Below are 26,118 nucleotides of genomic sequence, written 5' to 3'. Positions count from 1 at the left end.
CCCACCTTGAATCCGCTTGCACCTCTTCGTCAGCATATTTTGTGTTGTAAATGTGTCGATCTGCACAAAGAGCAAGCAGACTAGTATCCCATCCCCCTGCCGCAGTTCAATTTGCAAAGAAGGTTCTCAGTGCTCAGCTTGGAGTAAAGTACCTGGAGCTACATAGGGTAAATAATACACTGTCATTTGGAATGCATACATTTCATATGTATTTCATGTCTACAACAATCTACTGTATGTAAACATATTGATAAAACAGACATTTTTCATGTTTTAGTAATAATTGACAAAATGTGGACATGAAGTGTATAACATGTGAAGCCTGAAGTCCAAATATCAAATAAACAATTTCACAAAAGGTACAAGTATAACAAAACAAGTGCACTTTTATTCAAGAATATAACCAAAGAAAAAGAAAGCAGGTTATGGTAGGCTGTTGATACAACAGCTTGCGTGTTGCCACTTCTATCTGAAAATGGCGTCAGATTGGGGGTTGGGTTGTGGGAGTGTGAACGTGAGTGAGAGAATAAAACAAACTTTGACAAGTACTATAAATTTACACCAGCTGTTAAGGACACAAATTAAATGTATATTTTTATTGTATAATATTAACAATAAGAGCAGCTCTCTACTCAAAATGGTAAATTTGTAAAGTAGCTGGTATTGATCCCTTGATCTGTTGATTGGGAGTCAGCAGTGTTTACCATTACACCACGCAATCTGTCGTATCAACAGCCTACCGTAACCTGCTTTCTTTTTCTTCAGTTATATACTTGAATAAAAGTGTACTTGTTTTGTTATACTTGCACCTTTTGTGAATGTGTTTATTTGATATATATTTGGACTTCAGGCTTCACACATTATACACTTCATGTCAACATTTTGTCAATTATTACTAAAACATGAAAAATTGTTTCTGTTTTAACGATGTGTTTACATAAATTGTTGTAGACATGGAACACACATGAAATGTATGTATTCCAAATGACGATGTATTATTTACCTTATACAGCTCCAGGTACTTCACTGCAAGATAAACACTGAGCACTGAAAACCTTCTTTGCAAATTGAACTGCGACGGTGGGTGGGGTCATACCAGGCTGCTTGCTGTACTGATGAACTGATTGACAAATTTACAACATAAAAGATGCTGACAGAGAGGTGCGAATGGATTTAAGGTGGGCCGGGATTATGAGTTTTTTTTGTAGGCTTTGGTAATTCTAGTGTTAACAACAACTGCTGTAACAGCAGGAACATAACATACACTTTCACTTCCTCTGTTCTGTTCATGTGCTCAACATCAGGCTGAATCGCATAAACTAGTACCGTCAGAATCAGCCATGTCACTATGAGACAAAAGATGTTTGAGTCCAGAATTGTCTCGCTGGAATTTTATCCTTGCTCTAATTTTGTACAGCTTGATCTCCAGTGACTGAACATTGGCTGATATGACACTGAGCAGTGGTGGTCAGTGTGCTTGGGACCTTAGCCTGTTTTAAACTCTGATGTGTTTCCCTTGGTGTTTGTTTTGCTGCTGTGTTTATAGACGTTTTTTCAAAGAATCTCACTCGCCCAAGCTGAGTTATCAAATAGATTTAGAAAGCTGGTGAGTGATCCGCTGTCCTATGTTTTTGAGTGTCTGGTGATCATAACTCATGAAACTCAAAGTAGTGGGTGCAAAAAAAAGTAAATAAAATAACACACAGCACAAAGTAAATACACAGTCTGACTTGTATCAGAAGATGTGTGCCCATATTCAGTGGTGTCATCTTAATTCTTGATTTTACATGGAGAGTTAGGAAAAGGGCAAGACAATACAAATAAGCATTCAAATATAAAAAGAGGACTAAGCAAAAATGTCTTCAAGGTGATAAAGAAGCCAAATACATAATACACTTATAAGAAATTATTTCTGCCAAAGATATATAGCTATTGTTCCTAGGAGCAAATGTATTTTTTCTACAACAGTCAATTGCATTTCTGACACTGAAACATTTTCTTGGCATTTGGTAAATTCAATCACCTTTATGTATAAATATTGCTGAAATTAAGGCCAAACATTCATATATGCAAATACGTTGAAGGAAACATAGCTTTTCATAGGGTGTACTTACTTTTTCACAGCATTGTACATCATCAAGAAGCAGTGACAAGAAGCAATACGAAATTGGATGAACAAATTACAAAAATAAATAAGTTCAATTATATATAAGCACTTCACAAATTAATCTTAACTGTTCTTTCCTTCAGGGCGGCACAGTTGCACAGTGGTAGCGCTGCTGCCTCGCAGTAAGGAGACCTGGGTTTGTTTCTCAGGTCCTCCCTGCGTGGAGTTTGCATGTTCTCCCCGTGTCTGTGTGGGTTTCCTCCCACAGTCCAAAGACTTGCAGATTAGGTGCACTGGCGATCCTAAACTGTCCATAGTGTGTGCTTGGTGGATGTGTGTGTGTGCCCTGCTGTGGGCTGGCACCCTGACCGGGGTTTGCTCCTGCCTTGCGCCCTGTATTGGCTGGGATTGGTTCCAGCAGACCCCTGTGACCCTATGTTAGGATATAGCAGGTTGGACAATGACTGACAGACTGTTCTTTCCTTAATTTAATTTGCTAGTATAACATGAGAGAAAAACATTTAATGTATTTATTATTCTTGCAGCTGTAATGAAATATTTGTTAAGTATGTACATACAGAAATACATTCTTTAAATAGACAACTGCTGCATGACTAAAATTATCATTTAAAAAGTGACTGAAATACAATGAATACATGTGGCCACTGGCAGTGAGTTCGGTAAAGTAAGAATGTCAAATATACAGTTTTATATACAAAAGATTAATAGGTCATTAGATCTTCATTTTTTGTTTCCTGGAGTATTATTAAAATCCACCGGGATAAAAGTTTGTATTTTGTGGCCATCTGCAAAAAAAAAAACAAAAAACCTTTATTATCCCTTTACTTATGCAATATACCTTTTTACTCTGCAGAGTGAATAAACAGTTTTGTAATAATCTCAAAAAACATACATATTTATAATGTAAATATGAACTGGCAGAGACAAACAAATAATGGAACTTCATAAAAGGTTCTGCAGATCTAACCAATAATTGATTTTCTTCAAGGGATAAGAAATGCCCCACAAAAGGCAATGCCAAAATCCAGCTGTTCATGGTAGAATTCAGAGTTCTGACGTTATCAGTGTTATTCATGTTAACTAAATTTAAAACTAAATATGTTGTTAATGAAAAACAATCATTTTGTTAACCAAAACAAATCTAAAACTAACAACATATCTGAAAACTAGAACTAAACAAAAACAAGAAATAAAAAATTTTATTTTGTAATTTTAAATTTCATTTTCACCACACTAGTTTTCGGGCATAATGTACATGCAATTGTGAAGTTGCCAGTAAATTTATTAAATACTATTTATTTATTTTGGAACAAAAACTGATTTGTGCGCATGTTCAAGTATCCCCTCACTGCTGGCATCTGAATCTGTGGATTTCATTGGTCACTTCATCCATCATTCAGGTTTCCCTTCAAGAACTGAGAGAGAGAAGCAAATCCTTATCATTTGTCAATGTCTTTGGATTTCAGTAGCAATAATTAATGGTCACTCACAGACAGACAGTCAGTCAGTCAGTCAATTGTCAGCGAATGGCAGGCAACTTTCCCTAAATTTCAATGAAAGGGTACTTACATTAAAACACAACACTTGTTACTTTGGAAAATATAGCTAAGTAGTTTGAAAATTAGAGCCATGGAGGATTTGTCAAGCTCGACTAGCCATTACTAAACTTCAAATTCAGTCAGTACAGTAATCCCTCCTCCATCGCGGGGGTTGCGTTCCAGAGCCACCGACGAAATAGGAAAATCCGCGAAGTAGAAACCATATGTTTATATGGTTATTTTTATATTGTCATGCTTGGGTCACAGATTTGCACAGAAACACAGGAGGTTGTAGAGAGACAGGAACGTTATTCAAACACTGCAAACAAACATTTGTCTCTTTTTCAAAAGTTTAAACTGTGCTCCATGACAAGACAGAGATGACAGTTCCGTCTCACAATTAAAAGAATGCAAACATATCTTCCTCTTCAAAGGAGTGCGCGTCAAGAGCAGATGTCAGAGAGATAGAGAAGAGCAAACAAATCAATAGGGCTGTTTGGCTTTTAAGTATGCGAAGCACCGCGGCACAAAGCTGTTGAAGGCGGCAGCTCACACCCACTCCGTCAGGAGCAGAGAGAGAGAGAGAGAGAGAGAGAGAGAGAGAGAGAGAGAGAGAGAGAGAGAGATAGAGAGAGACAGAGTTTGTTTTTCAATCAAAAATCAATACGTGCCCTTCGAGCTTTTAAGTATGCGAAGCACCGTGCAGCATGTCATTTCAGGAAGCAGCTGCACAAAAGATAGCAACGTGAAGATAATCTTTCAGCATTTTTAGACGAGCGTCCGTATCATCTAGGTGTGCGAACAGCCCCCCTGCTCACACCCCCTACGTCAGGATCAGAGAAAGTCAGCGCAAGAGAGAGAGAAAACTAAGCTGGGTAGCTTCTCAGCCATCTGCCAATAGCGTCCCTTGTATGAAATCAACTGGGCAAACCAACTGAGGAAGCATGTACCAGAAATGAAAAGACCCATTGTCCACAGAAATCTGCGAACCAGCAAAAAATCCGCGATATATATTTAAATATGCTTACATATAAAATCCTGGATGGAGTGAAGCCGCGAAAGGCGAAGCGCGATATAGCGAGGGATCACTGTATTTAGAAAAAAATGTTATCTTTATATGCCAAAAAAGGTGGGAATTTTAGCTGTTTAACCTTACTTTGCATATATTTTACTTATTTGTTGATGGTACCTTTGCAGCGACAGATTAAGCAGATGCACAGTTTGCAGTCAAGCGGACTTACATATATACATTTCATTTTAATCAGGCTATTAGTACTGATTAACACTAGAATCACATATTATGCACTTCACTTCATTATTAGTATAACATGGAAAAAGTTTCTGGTTTAGATACATGTTCAGTATTTCTTGCCTCGCATTTCCTTTCATCCTACAGTTACCGAGATCTTTGTAGACACAGAACACACATGAAATGCATGTGTTCCAAATAATGATATACTGTATTATTTACTCTATACAACTCCAGGCACTTCACACTCAAGATAAGGAGCCTTCAGCTGGGGGAACTTTCTGACTGAGTTAAGCTACATCATGTGGGGCTGGGTTGGGGGATGGGATAGCAGGCTGCTTGTGCTGATCGACACATTCACAAAACAAAAGACACTGATGGAGAGGTGCAAAGAAATTTAAGGTGGTCCAGAATTACTAGTTTTTTTGTTGTCTTCTGTGATTCTAGTGTTAAAGTAAGGCGGCCCATCTGGTCTGTTTACTTTGCAGCACTGGAGGTTGACGAAGAATGATTTTAGGGTAACATAGCATTCATCTTAAAGAAATAGCATAAAGGGTTAATAAATGTGGGAAACCAAATAATGGTCAAGTGAACAACAAAATTTACACTGAAATATAAGATTTGGTTTAGGAAAAATACTGAGATGGTCAAGTAAATAAAGATTGTACCAGAAGAAAGGTTGATGTAATTATACAAAATGTACTGAAGGATGACTAAGAGCTGACTAAGAAATCAGCAGATGTCCTATAAACTAGAATGGACAGTTGTTATATGCACAGAAATTTCAAGGGTGGCATCTCATTTCAAATGGTATAAGCAGAACCAGAATATAATAGACCTTTATTTTATATAAATCATTTGGGTGTAAATCAATGAACCAACCAGAGTAAAATGTATGCAATGATTGACACTGTATGTAAATTCAACAGTTTATAAAATTAACCTCTATTCTTTGTTTCTCTGACCATTCTGACCATGCTGTAATCATGCCGACTATGCTGTAACAGACTGCTTCTGAAGAATGCTCCCTCCAAGGCATTTTGTGAGGAGTAATTAGAAGATGCAATGAGCAGCTTTTCTCCTTCCTGATTACTGAATTGTCCTATTAGAGGACGTTTATTTCTTTAATAAGATGTTAAATTTTGACCACAGTTTTTGGCACCCAACGTGGGGGTTTCCATACACTGAGGGAACTCCCAGAAGAATCTCAAAAGATGCGAAGCGGACAATGCGAAATTGGAACAGACTTGTTCCCATCTGCACGGGACTCCCCTCTGGAGGACGCGATTGACAGACCTGAAACGGTAGGAGGAGGCATGTTCATTCATTCTTTCTTTTGGGGATAAGGGGCTGGGTTAGATGTCATACTGTTAGATTAGGAGTGTTTTTTCTTAGGTTAGGATAGTTAGTGTAGTTAGATTAAGAGCCTTTTGCTGACTAGACAGAGCATTAAAGAATAGTGCTGAGATCACACCTCGTCGAGTGGCGGATTATTTTGGGTTGCCGTCCGGAGGAAGTGACCCACTATTGTCTGGGGGAGTTGCCCAGATCTCTCTCTCTGGGTTTGAAAAAGGTCTCAGTAGACAGTAATGCTATTAAATGGATAGAGAAGTCCTGGGTTCAAGTCCCAGGCACATAGAAGTCCTGGGTTCAAGTCCCAGGCACACAGATGTCCTGGGTTCAAGTCCCAGGCACACAGATGTCCTGGGTTCAAGTCCCAGGCACACAGATGTCCTGGGTTCAAGTCCCAGGCACACAGATGTCCTGGGTTCAAGTCCCAGGCACACAGATGTCCTGGGTTCAAGTCCCAGGCACACAGATGTCCTGGGTTCAAGTCCCAGGCACATAGATGTCCTGGGTTCAAGTCCCAGGCACACAGATGTCCTGGGTTCAAGTCCCAGGCACATAGATGTCCTGGGTTCAAGTCCCAGGCACATAATCAATTTGGGACAGCGTTCTTCACCTCAGTAAAAAAGAAAGGAGGTTAAAGTCCTCCCTGAGGTAATAAAGTTGCAACCAGTGGGAGGTAGAGTCCCACAGGAAGGTAGGGCTAAAGGTAGAATAAGAATTGTATAATAAATGAAGAGTAATCAATTTACGCTAAGCAGAATGTGGAAAAAGTTAACTAGTAAAAACAAGGAATATGAAAGGATTACGTAGAGTTTTGTATGTTCTGTGAAAATAAGTAAGTTTGTACTTTTGTTTTGTGCCAGGCAGAGTGTGTAAGTAAAAAAGACATCTTGATGCACAGCGAATTTAAAGAAATTTGTGTATGAGATGACATGTTGAAAGAATTGTTTTGCGTGTCTGAAAATCTTCTGTACCTAAGAAATGTGTGAATGGGACATCTTTGTCTGAAATGTATTTGAATTAAACTGAATGTTTAAAGTAAAATACTGCATATTGTGCACACAAATTTAGGAATATCTGATAAAGTTCCATAACTCTGAGTTAATTTGGGTTAAAATGTGAGTTTTGAAAATGTGCAATATTTGATAAAATGAAAACCTTTCCAAAGTTCTGGAACTTTATCAGAACTTCCTAAATTTTTGTGCACAATATATTTTACTTTAAACATTCAGTTTAATACAAATACATTTCAGACAAAGATGTCCCATTCACACATTTCTTAGGTACAGAAGATTTTCAGACACGCAAAACAATTCTTTCAACATGTCATCTCATACACACATTTCTTTAAATTCGCTGTGCATAAAGACGTCTTATTTACTTACACACTCTGCCTGGCACAAAACAAAAGCACGTACTCATTTATTTTCACAGAACATACAAAACTCTACATAATCCTTTCATATTCCTTGTTCTTACTTGTTAACATTTTCCACATTCTGCTTAGCGTAAATTGATTACTCTTCATTTATTATACAATTCTTATTCTACCTTTAGCCCTATTTTCCTGTGGGACTCTACCTCCCACTGGTTGCAACTTTATTACCTCAGGGACACACATTTCTTGCTTATAAAAATGTTTATATGTATAAAACATCTTTCCTTCAGACCCTGATTAAGTCTTAGGGAAAAGTGTTCTTTGATAATTTTAAAATATAAAGGAGATAATTTCTTTCAAGGATAAAATGCTGCGTGTGTGTGTGTGTGAAGGTGCATATTTGTTATTGACATTGTTTTAAATGCCTTCCATGAGCTGTTAGGTGACTGAAGTAGGGATGATACGGTGGCACAGTGATTGGCATTGTTGCCCCAGTAAAATAAATGTAAGCAACAAGAGGAAAAGTGTGTGTAAATGCTGTAAATAGTAGATGGTAAATAACAAATCTTGAGTAAGTATAATGTGTTAAAGACAGTTTAAGTTTGAGTATGTTGTGCAATGTGAAAGATCTCTGTGACTGAAGTGCATTTCAAGGAATTTAAGTGATTTTGGCAATACGTTTGGTTAAAGACATTGTGTGATTAGTTTAAATGATGAGGCAATTGATAAAGGTGTACATAAATATGTTTTGAATTTAAACTTAAAAAATGAATATGATTAGGTCTAATGAAATGTTTCCAGATTTAGTATAAATGTGTGTGCCTTTTTCCTTTGAGTACTGGCCATACTCAAATGGAAGAAAGTTCTTTTAATAATTAAAAAAAAAAGCTTCCAGCCCAGGTAGTGTTTTATATTAAGATATGCTGTACAAAAGGGGAGGTTAACTAACAAAAAGAGTATACTGTGTATTTCTACAGATCAACATTCTGGAGAAGCTGCAAGAAGAATTTCAGGATGACATCAATGAAAATGTGTCCATAAACAACTAACCTTAACAGGAGGTTATGGGTAAAAGAAAGCAATATTATTAAGCATAGCTAAATTTTATATAGCAAAATATTTTCTTTAAAGTACTGTATGTAATGGTGTGATGCACTAACTACCCTGAGAGCATTTTTTTAATAAAAACAAGATTTTAAATTATAAGGCATTTGATACAGTATGAGATGTTGATTTCTTTTCCCATTACTCCTTGTTCACAAGTAATTTGAATATCTTAAATGTGAATTAGAATGCTAATATTTGAATGACTACATAGCTGATACTGGGTTTTAGCTTGATGTTCTATAATTTGATGCTCAAATGAAACATTCCGGACACTTGTTAAATTCTGAAGCCATAGTTAGAAATGTATGTGTCAATATAATTAGTAAAATATTAAAGAAAAATAGCTGGGATATGAATACAGAAACTGTGTAGCTCTAACATTTAAAGTTGAGAGGTAATAATAGATGTGTTAGATGAAGTGAAATACAAATTTCTTTTCTAAATAATGTAAATCCCAAGACTTCACATAATTGAACAGTATTCTGTAATTAGAGCAATTGGGAAAGGGAATGTGGAGCGTAACTGTTTTAGTTTATTTTTATCTCATTTCCAAAAATAATTAGGAATTTACCTGTCCAGACTGTGGATTTCTTCTTTGACTTTTGCTTGCTATGCTTTCTGAGAGACACTAGTATTATATTACATTCATTATGCCTGTCTAAGGCTCCATATCTAGACTGGAATAAGAAAGGAAAGTAAAAGGTTTTAAAATGTTCTACAGGAACCTCCACAGAACACGACTCTTTAACTAATAACCTCCATACCACTCTACTTTCTCTTTTCTTTTGTTTGGATTGCCACTCCTGGACATATTTGTGTTCTCTATAGGAGAACTAGAACATTCAGTTCTTGCCAGGTTGTAACATTAATGGGATTGGTTTCAGGGTTTTTGCTGACCCGATACCTTACTGTTCCACATTCCCTCTAAGGGGGGAAAGACTGATATTTAGTTTGCAAAGTTATTTGTATAACAGCAAAGGTTATGTGCCAATAGTCTGAATATTTTGAGACAACTGAAAGCTTTTCCTTTGGTATTTATATCTCTCTATTATAAAAAGAAATCCTGTCCCCTGTCCTGATAGTCTACGATACGTTATCTTCTCGGAAGATAATTTAAAGACCCGCGAGACGAAAGACCTGCCACGGTGCGTCTCACGGGAACACAGAACGAGAGTCTTGCAAGACACACCCTACTTACAAGACATCAAAAAAAACAAATGAGTAGTGTAAAGGCAGTCATGCAGCACACACAGCTCCAGGGCTCTTAGTGCATATAAAGTGTATAAGGTCAATACGGTAGAAATGAATAGGGTAGAAATGAAATGTCGACGATTAAACAAAGAAGAAAGAAAAGCGTGGAGAAAAGAGATCCAAAAGCGATGGAGAGAAAAAAATGCTAAAAAGAAAAACAATAATCTAGGTGCAAATTTAGAAAATAAGGAACGTGATGATCAGCCCGGAACAAGTGGAATGGAAAAAAAAAAGCACGTCCAATTGGGCACGGAGAAAAGAGACTCAAATGCGTTGGACAGAAAAAAGAGCAAACAAGAATAATCGAGGTGCAAATTCAGAAAATAAGGAAAGTAATTATCAGCCCGGAACAAGTGGAATTGAAAAAAAAAGCATGTCCAATCTGGCTCAGAATTAAAAGACAATGAATAAAAGAAAGTAGAACTTCATAAATACGTTTACAAACGTTGACGCTAAACACATGCAGAGCAGGTTAGAGAATATGAAACCAGGGAAATTAGAAAGGCTCAAAAAAAAGAAGAAGAAGAAGAAATGGCGCTATACACGTGGAGAAAGTTAAAGGATATGAAAGTAGGAAAATTAGAAAATATAAAAAAAGAAAGTAAAGATCGCAGTAGCGCGAACAAACAAACTGCCTCATTTAACTATGCACCAGTGTAACTTTGGTTTTGCACAATAATTACTACACTATTGCACCTTAACACTTAATTCTACTTTATTCACATAATTTTATTTACAGTATTTATTATGTTCTACTATACTGTTATCTTTCAATCTATGACTTTTTGTTAATTTAACTGATATTCTTCTAACTATGCACAATTTTTGATAAGCGGATCAGGATGCATTTCACTGTGTGTTGTCCTGTATAACTATGCATGTGACAAATAAAGAATTGTGAGAATTTCAAAAACGGAGTTTACCGCACATGCATTTATTGGTTACTTTGTTCATGTATATATATTTATCTGTCTGCTTATTTAAAAAGCTACATTTACCCCAGGAGTCAAAAACGTTATGTCTAGCCCTTGTACAAAAACCTAGACAAAAGCTGGGGTATCACCTTGGTAACCCCATGTACTTTTGGAACTGTGAGAGGAAAATAGCACGACTTTACAGACAGGATTCCAATGCAGAACTCTACCTACTTTTTTACTTTGTAAAAAAAAATTATTAAACTGCTGATGATGTAGATCGTTTTGTCTGTGCTGAAATTCCAAACAGAAAAACCTATCCTGAACTCATTAAAAAAGATTCAGCATATTGGGACTCACAAGATTACAAATATTGTTTTTACAGAAGTTCTGAAATAAAAGTGAAACTAATGAAATAGTAACAATTCAAAGAAAAAAAAATCTTAAATGTGTGTATCCGGAAAACCAAACATGGGGATTGGCGAGCGAAGCCAAATATATATTTATTAAGACTGACTATTTTATATTGTGGTGATTATGATGAATATGCTTTTGAGTGGGGTCCACAACAATGGCTAAACTAGTTACAACTACAGAGAAATTTTTTTATTGAGGGATCTACTTTTTGAACATAATGGCTACAAAGAGTGAAAATGTTGGCACTGTGCTTACCAACTGCAGAATTCATTTTTGACCATTAAAAACAAATTGGCTAACACACGAGTAGAGACTGGATAAAATGACTTTCTATTTTACCGCTAGCGTTATTTTTGATAAGGGCCCCAACGAAACAGGCCTAACACCTTGAGATATTTTGGAATCCATAAGTAACTTTCAAAAATTACAGATGAAGTATTGCAATGTTGAATAATACGGAACAAAGTGTTTAAGTCTTGCAGCTGCAGGTAAAAGCTGTTTTTCCTAGCACATTTTTTATGACAGCACTTGAATTTGAACCTGGAGACTGAGCTGTGCTAAAGGTTTACAGACAAACGAATCAACCGACTCCAAAGAGAAGCAAGCCATACCAGAGAGGGGATCAAGCTGTGGACCAGGCCATCGATCAATAAAATACTGGACAATGTAATCAAATTCCAGTCCAAGGGATCACGAGATCCTGCTGCTAACAAGTCAACTGTGCTGGTGACCAAGTACTTGAATTCTTCTTGCCCTAGGAGTTGGAACCACAACCTCTCTTTACGTGCAGCAATGTCTTTAAGGAAGATTTGAACCAAGGAGTTATGGATGGTATAGAAGACTAATTATCTGCAAGCACAGCAAAGCAAATGAACTCCTTTTCATAAGCAATATGTCTTAATAATCTATTTTATTAATGGAAATACTGCACAATTATTATTTAAATTGTTTAATCTATATAGCAATTGGGGTAGTATAACTGAACAAGTTTAGAAAATGTGATTAGCATAATATGGTCAGCACTTAAAGAGTAAAATATTTTTAGATAGATGCTTCTAGTACATCTGAGTCTATTGATGCTTTAAATGTTTTAAGGAACAATGTTTGTATGTAATTTGGACTGTTAATCAAATTTTAACACATGATTATTAGCACTTGCAGCATTACCAGTTAAATGTCAGTCCAATTTAAACTTTCTTGGTTATTGGTTTTAATAATTGAATGAATAATAGAGTTTAAAATAAAGAAAAATTTGTTAACTATGAGGAAAGGTATTAAACTTGAGGGACAGTCAAGTGTTTTGGGAATAGAGGCACTCAGGACAAAATATCTACATCCATTTATACAAGGTGAAGATAAAAGTTTAAACTAGAAGTCTCTTGATACAAGCAAAACATTTGATTGATAACTATTGTTTTTTTCATGAAGGATGTGATTTTTTTAGGGTAATAGTAATTGATACAGAAAGATGGAACTAATATGAATATTAATGTATTCAGAATTTTGCATTAGGATTAGATGCAACATTAGGACTGGTTTTATATTGGGTTTTAAGGTTTAAATATACTAAATTAGATGCAGGGTATAGTACAAACCTTTAAAGTTTGTAGAACATGGTATAAGGGAAAAGAAGTTTGTGTGATAGTGCTAAGTGTTTTTAGGAACTGGGGTAAGGGCTATATAGACAGAAATAGTTGGTGGCAATACAGGACAAATAATTATTAAGGCTTTTAGGGCCTAAGTAATACAGAAGTTAGCAAAACAAAGTAATAATGCTGCACAACAGAGATGGAGTGTATTATGCATGGAGTGATGAGAGAACAGTTTGTGAAATTTGAAAGCCCAGATACAAACCAAGGATCCCAGCTGGTGGCAGAAGACTTTAACATCAATAAAACGTTTGGGTACAACCTTTGCAATTTAATGCGATATTGACATGAGCCAATGGCTTGCACTAATGAAAGTAGTGCTGACATCTTCTGAAGGGAGGATTGACACCTACTTTTAGCAAGATAGCTGTTTTTATGCAGCAAAGCTGATCACCTAATTTAAGGCCACAGCAGGATGTAAATTGGGACAACTTTGTGAATGAGAGCACAAGGATGTGAGCATGGTTGTTTGTATAAGGATTCTCTCTCTGGTTATTGTTGTACACATCATTGGCATCAAAGTAAATACTTGGGCTGCCTGTATCACCACCAACAATAACATTGATGTAAAATATAAGACTAGGTACACTTCCATGAACTAAGATAGTAAATGTTTATTGGATAAGAAGGAAATCAAGTACTGTAGTTGTTTACTATTTTTTCATCATTGTATTTGAAAGTTGTGAGGTTATGGGACACAAACCTGAGATTTATAGGGGAAAACGTAATGCAGTATACTCTGAAGAAAAATAACTTTGAAACATGTTGTTATTTGACATGATTTTCTATGTTCGCTATTATTAGCTATTATTGATTTATATGATTTATCTTTAGGTAGTAATGATTTGTACTGATTTCTGTTATTCCCCAAATGCAGCTAGCCAGGAATCTTTTACTTCCTATTAGCCTCTAAGGGGGGACATATTAAGTATACATATGTTTTATACAGATTAGGAATAGGGTTATAATAGGAAATTATTCCTTACAGTTTTAGTGAGACTTTATGAAGTCTCAAAGGGGGGGAATGAGGAAGAATAATTTTAGGGTAACATAGCATTCATCTTAAAGAAATAGCATAATGGGTTAATAAATGTGGGAAACCAAATAAAGGTCAAGTTAACAACTAAATGTACGCTGAAATATAAGATTTGGTTTAGGAAAAATACTGAGATGGCCATGTAAATAAAGAATGTACCAGAAGAAAGGTTAATGTAATTATACAAAATGTACTGAAGGATGACTAAGAAATCAGCAGATGTCCTATAAACTAGAATGGACAGTTGTTATATGCACAGAAATTTCAAGGGTGGTGTCTTATCTCATAAGGTATAAGAAGAACCAGAAAATAATAGACTTTTATTTTATATAAATCATTTGGGTGTAAACCAACAAACCAACCAGAGTAAAATGTATGCATTGATTGACACTGTATGTAAATTCAACAGTTTATAAAATGAACCTATATCCTTTGTTTCTCTGACCATTTTAATAATTCTGACCATGCTGTAACGGACTGCTTTTGAAGAATGCTCCCTCCAAGGCATTTTGCTGAGGAGTAATTAAAAGATACAATGAACAGCTTTTCTCCTGCCTAAATACTGAATTGTCCTATTAGAAGACGTTTAGTTCTTTAATGAGATGAACAGTAAACAAATAGTAACTAAATGGTAAGATGTCCTTCTAGCAGTGCTGGGCTGTAAAACTGAGAGCAAAATCTACTCTTATCCTGTTCATTGTTGCCCTGCCCTGTGGGTGATTGTAACATCCTACATGTAATTATATAAAAAAAATTGCGTTATTTGTTCATGGCTTTTTTCCTTTTTTGTCCTGGTTGATTCTTAATCTAATTAAGAACTTTGACTTTCAGAAATTTAGTAATGTTTGATATTAGTATGTATCCTGTGCTATTAATGTCAATTTTGCTTTTATTTCTATTGTACAGCGATCCCTCGAGTTACGTTCCAAACCCATCAGCGATACGTGAAAATCCGTGATATAGAAAGACCATATAAATAAACATTTTTTTTTTTTTAAATAGTTTAAGCCTTAAAACACCCCTACCACACGCTTTAAACACATGTAAACTTATTAAAACACTTTTGTAAACACATGATATGTGGATGTCGGGCCAAGGATATGAGTAACATCTCCCTATTATAAAAAAAAATCTTGGCAGGGAGACGAGGCTTGATCTTCTCGGAAGACAATTGACATCCTGTGAGAGACATTTTAATGTCACGCAAGACAAGGAAGGCAGTGAGACAGAAGGACAGCTGCTGTACAGGCTTATAAATTATCGACGTGCAGAGCGACAAGTAGAACAGGCATCTTGTCAGAAGCAGCACAAAGCCAGTAGCTGATCCGTCCGCTTCTCCCCCCTTCACAACTTGAGCGAGAGAGACGCAAAGTGGCTGGAGCGTAGCGCGCCTCCGGTGGGGGTTGAGCAAAGCGATCGAGACCAGATCATCTCAGAGAGACACTTTGACAACACCCAAGACTAGACATTACAACCTTAGGAAGCAAAATCTGTGAGATGGTGACTTTTGCGCGTCATGCCCTACTTACAAACAATTTAAAACAAGTTCACGGACATCAACCTAGCAGTTGTTGGAACGCTTTTGGCAGACACACTTCAAGTGCTCCCAGCTCTTAAAACAATGACAACCAGATCACAAGCCAGCAGATGATCCGAGCGCTTCTCCTTAGTGTGCATTCAGCCCCCGCCATCCCACCCCGAACGCTAGCGGCAGAGACGCCACATGGCAAAATGACAGTTGCTGTAAAGGCATGACAGCAGCTGAACCGATCGCATCTCTTTAGCGTTCATTCAGACTCCCCCTCCATGCGAGCAGCATTATAAGTCCCGCGATAAAGAGATTTAACCAAGCCCGGGGCATGAAATAAAGGACAAAATTGTTTTTACAAAAATTTTTAAAGTAAAAATGAAAATAATGCATATATCACAATTCCCATGAAAATAATCTCTTTAAATTGTTTATCCAGTAAACTAAACCCGGGGGTGGGCGAGCGAGCGAGCAGGGGGCAGAGCCCCCTAATAATAATAATAATAATAAATGCACAATGTTGCAGAGGCGCGATAGCTGAAGCGCGATATAGCGGGGGATCACTGTATTCTTTTGACAATTTTGCATTCCCTTTGACTATTTGTACTATATAAATAAAAACATTATTATTATGAGTATTAGTATTACTACAGAGTGCCGTGAGCTCAGGTTTGATACCTAACCTGGTCAGTGTCTCAATGAAGTTTGCATGTTCTCCCCATGTATAAATAGAATGAGTGAGAGCAACTTCAGATATGGTTTTAATAGCTGGACATTAGAAGTGGTCATTCTTTATTTCTACATGTGTTGTTAAATTTCATCCTCCTAGTTTAGGCTAACAGAGTTCCCCACATTATGCATGTTGCTTATTAAGTGAATGATCCGAGATATTGCTATAACAGATGTTCAGCATTTAATGTAAAATGGTATGCTTGTAGAAATGCAGCATATACATGTAAAAACTTTCATCTGTATTTCTGCTATTATTGTTTGCAACACAGTACAAGCAGTGACTTCAACAGTATTTAAAAAAAAATAAGCAAAGTAAGAATTCCCTTAAAAAAAGTACTGTCAAAGTTGGCTCTACAGTACATTATTTGAAAATCTAATTAGAAGTTCCATTTCTCAACCCTGTCTCAGATTATATATGGGTGCACTCTAGATAGAAACTGGTATGGTTTGGAGATGATACGAAGATCATTGCTGCCAGAAGAAATCATTTTTATAATAGATAATGAGAGAATGTTAGTAAAGTTTAAAAGAATTCTCTTAGGAAAGTGTGTAACTTGCATGTAAAGAAATTATATGATAAAAGATATTTCAGGCACTATTTTTCAAAGGAGACAAACATACTGTCAACATACAAATTTCCAAAGGGTTTAAATAATGAGAGTATCTCCTATATAAAAACACTGTGTACTTCATGAATAGTGGAGGATATGATTGCCTTATAATGACACAATTAGCAATAAAATAGCCTTCAAGTGTCTCACATACTTATACCATATTCAAAGTGATTAATGAACTACTAAATTTATATTTACTTGATGGCAATTGATTGTAACTGGTGCAGAGAGAAAAGTACACAAGTTAGAAACTGAAATTCCTGCTAAACAAGTGCAAATTCATTTGGGTGTGAATCCTTTCATACTTTTAAAGTATAGATTTTTCACAAAATTTCAGGCATTGTGTCATCAACACAGTTAAAATCAATCCCTTCTGTTCCCAAAATTGTATGTGGATCAATGGCTATAACAAATGTACTCCGTGACAAAGTGCACTTCTAGTTTAGCTCATTTTTTTCAGAGCTAAAGAAGATATTAAGGGAACCATATTATTAACTATGATTATTGCTAACATCTACAATAAAAATTAAGATTATATACAGTTAGGTCCATAAGTACTTGGACAGTGACACAAATTTCATAATTTTGGCTCTATACGCCACCACAATGGATTTTAAAAGAAGAAGTATTACATGATTACATGACTGTAGTGTAGACTTTCAGCATTAACTCAAAGGTTTTACCAGAAATATAGTATGAGCCTTTTAGGAATGACAGCCATTTTTATATATGATCCTTCCACTTTCAGGGGCTCGAAAGTATTTGGACAATTGACTGACAAGCTGTTGCATAGTCAGGTGTGAACAGGTCGCTCAATATTTTATTAACTTTCAAGCAGGTAGAAAGTCTGCAGTTGATTCCAAGTGTGAAATCTGAATTTGGAAGCTGTGGCTGTGAATTCTCAATATGAGGTCCAAAGAGCTGTCCATGCAGATAAAACCAAACAAACCCATCCGAGACACAGCAGAAACACCAGGAGTGGTCAAATCAACTATCTGGTACATTCTTAAAGAGAAGGAACATACATAAGCTCAGCAACACCAGTAGGGTGGAAACCCACAACTTAGAGAAGACCATAGATTCCAAAATTCAGGCAGGTAATTACTGCAAAGGATTTTCAACCAAATATTGAAAATGATTGTTATATTCACGATTATGTTAATTTGCCCAAATACATTTGAGACCCTGAAAATGGAGGGACCATGTATAAAAATGGCTGTCTTTTCTAAATGGCTTATATAATGTTATTGTTAAATGCCTTAACACTAGAATTACCAGAGCCAACGAAAAAACTCGTAAATCTGGCCCACCTTAAATCCTTTCGCACCTCTCCATCAGTGTATTTTGTCTTCTAAATGTGTTGATAAGCAGCCTGCTATAACATCCCACCCCCCACCGCCTCAGAACGGGCAAGAAGTTCTCCCAGTTCCTGCCTTGATTGATTATTTGGGAGTGAGCTAACCAGAATTGTAAGGGGAAATAGTTTGATGTGTGTTTTGTGAACACATTGTTAAAACAGAAACGTTTATGTTTTAGTAATAAATAACAAAATGTAGACATGAACTGTATGTGTGAAGGCTGATAGCCAATTATCAAATAAACACTTTCACAAAAGGTGCAAGCATGATACAGCAGCTTTCGTGGTGCTGTGGTTAGAAAAGCAGACTTATAATCCGGAGGTCGTGAGTTTGAAACCAGGTCCCCGGAAAATTTACCATTTAGAGTAGTGAGCTGCTCTTATTGTTAATATACAACTAGCCGACGCCCGCCGTAGCATACGATGGTGTAAGAATAGGAACGGAAAACGGTGAGAAAGTAATTCAGAAATCAAGAAGAAATAAATGCTTCTTGAAAGACGCAGTTGTGAATGGGTGTTTTGGTGGAGATAATGAGTCGAAAGATCTAACCCTAGAAAAAGCCACGTACAACTGACCGTGGCTGAAGACTGGTATCAGGTCTGTGCTCTGGTCTTTGGGTATCCAACAGTGCATGTAGAATTTCCAGCCAAGCAGGATTACATTTGAAAGTGATAAATAAATCAGGCTTTCCAAATTTACGTACTATGGCCATGGCTTCCTGATAGTTTTGTTGCATGTATCTTGGACTTCCTGGAAATGTGGACAGTAATATGATCATACTGCCTACACGTACATTATTTTCAGCGTTTGTTTGCAGTGCTTCTGATAGTCCTTTGTATTATTCCAAGCGCAGATCTTGTTAATGCAATCTGAGATAGTTGAGACGTGTGCCATCTGTTTTAACATACGCATCTATGACGTACTGTTGGAATAGTTTGCCGCTGGAGTGCAAAATACTAAATGTATTTCTCATTTGCTAATCTGTATGCGTAAAATTGTCATTGAGTAAGCCTTATTCGCTTGGCGGTTCTTTTATCGGGAACATGTTGTAAATCTTTGTGCCAGCCAATGTCTCCATAAGGGAAGAAAAGTGGGTAAACCATAGGATCGCAATTAATATTGAGCGTGGAAATCTGTTTACAGGAGTTGCCTATGGGACAGAGGCAAATGTCCCTTTCGGCAGGCGGTTTGCCATCTTCTCCAACGAAAATCGCTGCAACATCGGTGTGACATGTCGGGGCATTGTATTGTCGTAAATCCTGCCTAGGGTTTTCCTTGAAAACCATTCGTACAGATGCTGCTGGATTGGACTGAGCGATTTCATGCATGTGTTTGTATGATTTAGCGAAGGGGTTGATGGTTCTGAGTATGGAATCTAGCTGGAGAAGTAAATTTTCGCTGCATGCAGCATTTGCTTTATTTTGTAAGCGTACTTCAGCAGCTTGCGCGGTGTCAAATACATACAACTGTCCATATTCTGGAGAGGTAGAAGTGTTAGCGTATAGTGGAGAGATTTGGTGATAAATTTGCCCGTGTATTTTAAAACAGTATGGTCCGTGGCCAGGAGTTTGAGTTATCTGTGTACCCATGGAAGCAAACGCTAGAGAAGGGTTGTATTCTCAAATGTGTTCATGATAATTTTTAGCTTCTGATGTTTGCTGTGTAAGATACTGTTGTAAAGTCACAGGTAGCTCCCACAAAGGTGGTAAAGCTACTTTACCGGTTGTGAGAGTGCATTGCCTTCGTCAACCATTTGTGTCAAGAAATAACCCATTGATAGGAACAGGCAGTTGCCGGATCCTGAAATAGGGATGACATTGTACAAAAACCCGTCGACAGAGAAGATACTGTTGTTCATTTTAATAAAAAAGGCTTAGGAAACAACCTTCGCAGTATAACAAAATTAGCAAGGTGTATAGGTAGGAGGCCACAGGCAGCGTGGGGAAGGGTTTGGAAGAGGACGAATAGGAATCAAGAAATGCCGTGTCGGCTGTGTGTGGGCGGGACTGGTTTTGAAGTGGAAGCAGGACAAACCAGAAGAGAAATATATATAAGAGATATAAACATACATTTGATTTGTGTCTGTAACACCCAGTGTAAATTCATAGTACTTGTAAAAAAAGAGCGTTTTTTTTTCCCCCCACTTTCACTCTCAGTCATGATCACGATACAACACCCACCCCCGCCCCAGATCTGACGCGGTTAGTTTTTATCTGAAACTGGAAACAACTGTAGATATGAGCGGTGTTTTGAGACAATCGAACTAGAAATTCTCTGATCTGGAGGGATAAAAACTGACACACAAATGCTGGTGAATCTGCCTGCTTCGTATCTCACCGTCACTTGAATTTTTTTTTTTTTTTATTTAGTTTTATTGAGTGTTCCTACTCACGCTGAATTAGTATGCACCTTATGGTCCATGACGTCAAAGCCGCACTGACAAAAAACAGACATATGTATATATGATATTTGGAATAACTCATTTTATGACCTGTGTAGTACATTTTGGAAAACATTGTGGCACTGATGGAACATCATTCATATTATTCATATTCATTTGCACGCTTTCTTGCGCTTGTAATCAGTGACTGCGTTTTTTTTTTTTTTTTTTTTTTCTTCGATCTTGCCAGTGTCTACTTTTGGGTGCATGGGGCTGTTTCTTTTGTACTCCAGGACATGCAGAGGAAAGAATAGTGCAGAAAGGTCAGTTCCGCGCTATAGGCAAACATCAGATTCAAATGTTAACAGTTCACACACAACCATGCAACATCGACAAGCTTCTGTTCCAAGACCGCAGCTTCCCCAGCCCCTTCAGTGTAATAATTACCACAGCACAGAGAGAAGTGTGTACATTGCAACAGATACACGTCGTAAATGTAGAAAGGACGACCCTTGGTTGTTTGTGAACTGTTAACATTTGAATCTGATGATTGCCTATAGCACGGAACTGACCTCTCTGTACTATTCTTTCCTCTGCATGTCCTGGAGTACAAAAGAAACAGCCCATGCACCCAAAAGTGGACACCGGCAAGATCGAAAAGAGAAAAAAAAAACGCAGTCACTGATTACAAGCGCAAAAAAGTGTGGGAATGAATATGAATAATGTTGCATCAGTACCACAATGTTTTCCGAAATGTACTATACAGGTCATAAAATGAGTTATTCCAAATATCACATATACATATGTCTCTGTTTTCTTGTCAATGCGGCTTTGACATCTTGATCCATAAGGTGCATACTAATTCAGTGTGAGTAGGAACACTCAATAAAACTGAATAAAAAAAAATTCAAGTGACGGTGATACACGAAGTAGGCAGATTCACCAGCATTTGTGTCAGTTTTTATCGCTCCAGATCAGAGAATTTCTAGTTTGTCTCAAAACACTACTCACATCTACAGTTATTCCCAGTTTCAGATAAAAAGTAACCGCGTCAGATCTGGGGCGGGAGTGGGTGTTGTATCAGGACTGAGAGAGTAAATGTGAAAAACAAAACGCTAATTTTTGTAAGTATTATGAATTTACACTGGGTATTACAGACACAAATCAAATACATGTTTTTATTGTATAATATTAATAATAAGAGCAGCTCACTATTCTAAATGGAAAATTTTCCGGGGAGCTGGTTTCAAACTCACAACCTTCCGGATTATAAGTCAGCAGTTCTAACCACAGCACCACGAAAGCTGTTGTATCGTGCTTGCACCTTTTATGAAAGTGTTTATTTGATATTTGGTCATGAGCCTTCACACATTATACAGTTCATGTCTACATTTTGTTATTTATTACTAAAACATGAAAAACGTTTGTTTTAATGATGTGTTTACATAGATTGTTGTAGACACAAAACACACATCAAATTATTTCCCCTTACAGTTCTGGCTAGCTCACTCCCAGATAATCAATTAAGGCAGGAAATGGGAGAACTTCTTGCCCGTTCTGAGGCGGTGAGGGGTATAGCAGGCTGCTTCCTGCTTATCGACACATTTAGAAGACAAAATAAGGTGGGCCGGGTTTACGAGTTTTTTTGTTGGCTCTGGTAATTCTAGCGTTAACACTAGAATCCCTGAAGCTTATGATTTTTTTGTTTTCCCTGACCTCCTTAAATGTTCCTGACATATACCACAAAGCTCTTAGCTCCTTATCGCTGTGCTAATAGCTCGCTTTTGTTTTGCAAATGTATGGATTAGCAGAATGCAACCTGTTACTCCCCAATCCCCACCCCCACTCTCCATTTAGTCAGAGCTGAGTTTAAGTCATTGTTATTTAACACTACAGTAGAATTACCAGAGCCTATGAAAAAACTCGTAAATCCGGCCCACCTTAAATCCTTTCTCACCTCTCAGTCAGCAACGTTTGTCCTGTAAATGTGTCGATAAGCAGCAAGCAGCCTGGTATCCCATCCCCCCGCCCACTGCCGCAGTTCAATTCGCAAAGAAGTTTCTCAGTGCTCAGTGTTTATCTTCTAGTGAAGTGCTGGAACTTTATAGGGTAAAAAGGTACATCATCATTTGGAATACATACATTTCACGTGTGTTCCGTGTCAACAACAATATGTATAAATGTTGTTAACACAGAAACGTTTTTCATGTTTTAGTAATAATTGACAAAATGTAGACATGAAATGCATAATGTGTGAAGCCTGAAATACAAATATGAAATAAACACTTTCACAAAAGGTACAAGTATAACAAAACAAGTGCACTTTTATTCAAGAATTTAACCGAAGAAAAAGAAAGCAGATTATGGTAGGCAGTTGATATGCATGAAGGTATGCAAATGAATATAATGTTGCATTAGTGCAAGAACGTTTTCCGAAATGTACAATACAGGTCATAAAATGAATTATTCCAAATGTCTCTTTTTTTTTTTTTTGTCAGTACGGCTTTGACATCATGGATCTGAAGGTGCATACTAATTCAGTGTGAGCAGGAACGCTCAAAAATAAAACTGAATAAAAAAAGAAATTCAAGGTGGGCCATAGATAGATAGATAGATAGATAGAGACATAGTGGGGCTACATAGTAGTAATAGTGTTGTCAGTGTTAGTACCATGTGCGTCTTGTTTCCATCATCCCGTTAGCTGTTTGTGTGTCAGTGAATGTCGTCCCCGTAAAGGGGGACGGATAATGGGAGGAGACCGCAACCCCAATCCTGGAAAACCACCTGTTTGCTATTATTCAATTACATCCATCTCAGGACTATTTAAGGAATCAGGAGAGAAGGGGAGGAGAGGGAAGAAAGAGAGAAGAGGAAGGAGAGGAGAGAAGGAGATTTTTCACATTCACGAGCCATCTGTACCTGTTATATTCCACATCGCGCATTTCCATCCAGTTTGTTTTTCTATCCGCCGGACTTGCTTCAATAACCTCATCACGAGAGACCCCGGGGTCGGAATTCATCATCCACCACGTGCCGAGGATTCACAGTGAGGCTGCTCCATTTTGTCCGGGAAAATCAAACGACTCATTTTTCGCTAGTTCAGTCAACCGCAGAGTATTTATAACCGGACTCAAGTTTACATTCATTTCCGTATCTCATTCAGTTTTTGGTATTTGTGTTGTTTGTTATATGTTACAGGGGTAAGGGAGGGTTTATTGTGTGTGTATATATATATATATATGGTGTTGTTGCTTTGGTGGAGGGATTTATATATATATATATATATATATTGTGCATTTTGTTTTTTGTTGTTGCTCGTTTAATATAATTATGTACCTATTTTACATATCTGTTTTTGTGAGCTTAATTAAACCGTCGATTGTGGGGAAAATTTTTATTTGTTAGAGGTACGGCTTGATATTTAGATTCAGCTCAGTAAATTATCCAGGCCACAGGTCTTGGAGGTGTAGCTGCCGGCCGGGTAAGAGGTCGGCCGTTACATAAGTGGTGCCCTCTCTGAGGAATCTTTAAAAAGTACCATCGCTGTCTCCCTTAAATAAAAAAAAAATAAATAAATCCCTCCGATTACCATCATGTCTGTAGTGTGTGCCGAGCTGGACGACACCATTGCTTCGCTGTGGTGTGAGGAAGGAGTAGCCGGGTCTCGACACGTCACGGGTCAGAGCATGTTCAGCGGTGCGGGAGGTGGTGGATTCTTTACAGTCGCTGTACCTTGAAAATCACCATGGACCTGAAGAGGATGGCCAGGAAGATGTTTCGCCTCCGTGGGAAGATCTGGCGCAGCAACTCGCTTGTGTGAATGAGGGTCAGTGAGGTAGCCGAAAGAACGCGAGGATGCCTTACGGACCCGCATCAGCAGCTCCCAGGAGGAAATGAAAGATTATATAAATGAACAACTTAAACTCCTGGGGCAAGAGATTGTGCTGTGCCTCCAGAGGCGAGAGCGACGCTGGCAAGAATCTCTTCAGGGGGAAGTCAGAAGGAGTCTCCAGAAATACCGTCAGTCTCCTATCCACTCTACGTCTCGGGGGTCTCAAGGCGCTATATATGTTACCCGTCCTCCCACCCCTGGGCTATGCCTGGCCTTCCCCAAGCTGGGGGCTCAATATACTACAGATGATGTCCTCAACTTTGCGGAAGAAGGGGAGGCGTATTTGGCTGTCACTCCTTTGACAGCTGAAGAACTTTTGGGAGTGATAGGGGCCTCCCTTTCTGGTCCAGCACGCAGCTCGTGGCTGACAGCAAAAAAAAAAAACATCACGGACTGGGGATCCTTTCGACAAGCTTTCCTCGCAGCATTTCTTCCTGAAGATTATGAGACTGAACTTGAAGACAAGCTGCGATCCATGGTGCAACTTCCAGCACAATCCATCCGGGACTTTGCCTATGAATATAGGTCTTTGTGTTTAACGTGGCGGCCGGCCATGTCCGAAGAAGAGGTGGTCCGCGCACTCCTAATTCCTGCAACCCGCGGCTAGCTGGGTGTCTCAGAGGGGTTGTGGGGTCTGTTGAAGATCTGGTTAGGGTTGGCTCACAAGTGGAACGGGACTGGGGTAACTCCAAGACATACTGGAGTAAAATACAGTCCAGTACGAGAGAAACCCAGTCCCTAAGACCCCAGCGAGTCAAGCCTGGCCAGTCGGAAGCCGATCTGACGATTATGCAGGTCAGTGCGTCCCTCCTGGTCGTCCCAGTGTCGCTGCGGGGGTGGCTGGTGGATGCGGTGGTTGACACAGGAAGCCATCACACCCTCATCAAACATAACATTTGGAGGAAGATTAGCCAACCGTCAGATAAAATAACACCGGCCCCATCTGTCCGATTCTTGTTGGCGGATGGGAGTGAACACAAGGCTTTGGGCACAGTACCCCTGAGGTACAGTGTACTGTCCACCACCTGGGAAATAGAGACCTACGTCCTGGATGACCAGCACCTGTCCGTCCCGTTACTCCTTGGGCTGGATTCTTTAACCGCTATGAAAATGACTATTTATCTCTGTCCCAGGGGGTATACGGTGCCAGGAGAAGGGGTATGCGATTTTGTACATAAGCCCAGGGAAGACTTAAGTTTGAAGCAAATCAATTTTTACGCAGCAGTGAGGAGTGAAAATCAAACCTCGGCGGCTGCCCCAGTGGAGGAACAACCCGAAGAGGTCAGGCTGGTCCTGAAGAAGTGGTTGGGGGTATGGACTGAGAAATTGGGAGTCGCACGCGGGGTTACCCACATGATTCATACCTCCGACGAAGTCCCTGTGAGACACCGGGCGTATCGGGTTTCTCCACTGAAGAAGGATATTATTAAACAATATCTAGACAAAATGCTCGCCCAGGGAATAATTGAACCATCTTTCTCCTCCTGGGCGTCCCCTGTAGTCCTAGTGAAGAAAACAGATGTCACCTTTCGTTTCTGTGTGGACTACAGGGGTGTGAACGCAAAGACAAACCTGGACGCATATCCCATGCCCCTGG

General features: G+C 38.2%; 1 protein-coding gene across 1 annotated transcript in view; it reads right to left on the bottom strand.

Moving 5' to 3' along the window:
- Nucleotides 1-2,746: 2,746 nt before the first annotated feature.
- The window catches only part of fam120b (family with sequence similarity 120B), a 318,887-nt gene continuing 295,515 nt past the window's right edge, over nt 2,747-26,118 (bottom strand). Inside the window, exon 9 of the mRNA XM_051924266.1 lies at nt 2,747-2,913. Within this exon, the coding sequence (XP_051780226.1) occupies nt 2,874-2,913 (40 nt within the window). The 3' untranslated portion in view covers nt 2,747-2,873. The remainder of the gene's footprint in view (nt 2,914-26,118) is intronic.

This window comes from Erpetoichthys calabaricus, chromosome 3 (assembly GCF_900747795.2).
Source record: "Erpetoichthys calabaricus chromosome 3, fErpCal1.3, whole genome shotgun sequence".
Taxonomy (NCBI): domain Eukaryota; kingdom Metazoa; phylum Chordata; class Cladistia; order Polypteriformes; family Polypteridae; genus Erpetoichthys; species Erpetoichthys calabaricus.
The sequence above is the reverse complement of the archived record's forward strand: the minus strand, read 5'-3'. Positions and strand labels throughout refer to the sequence as shown.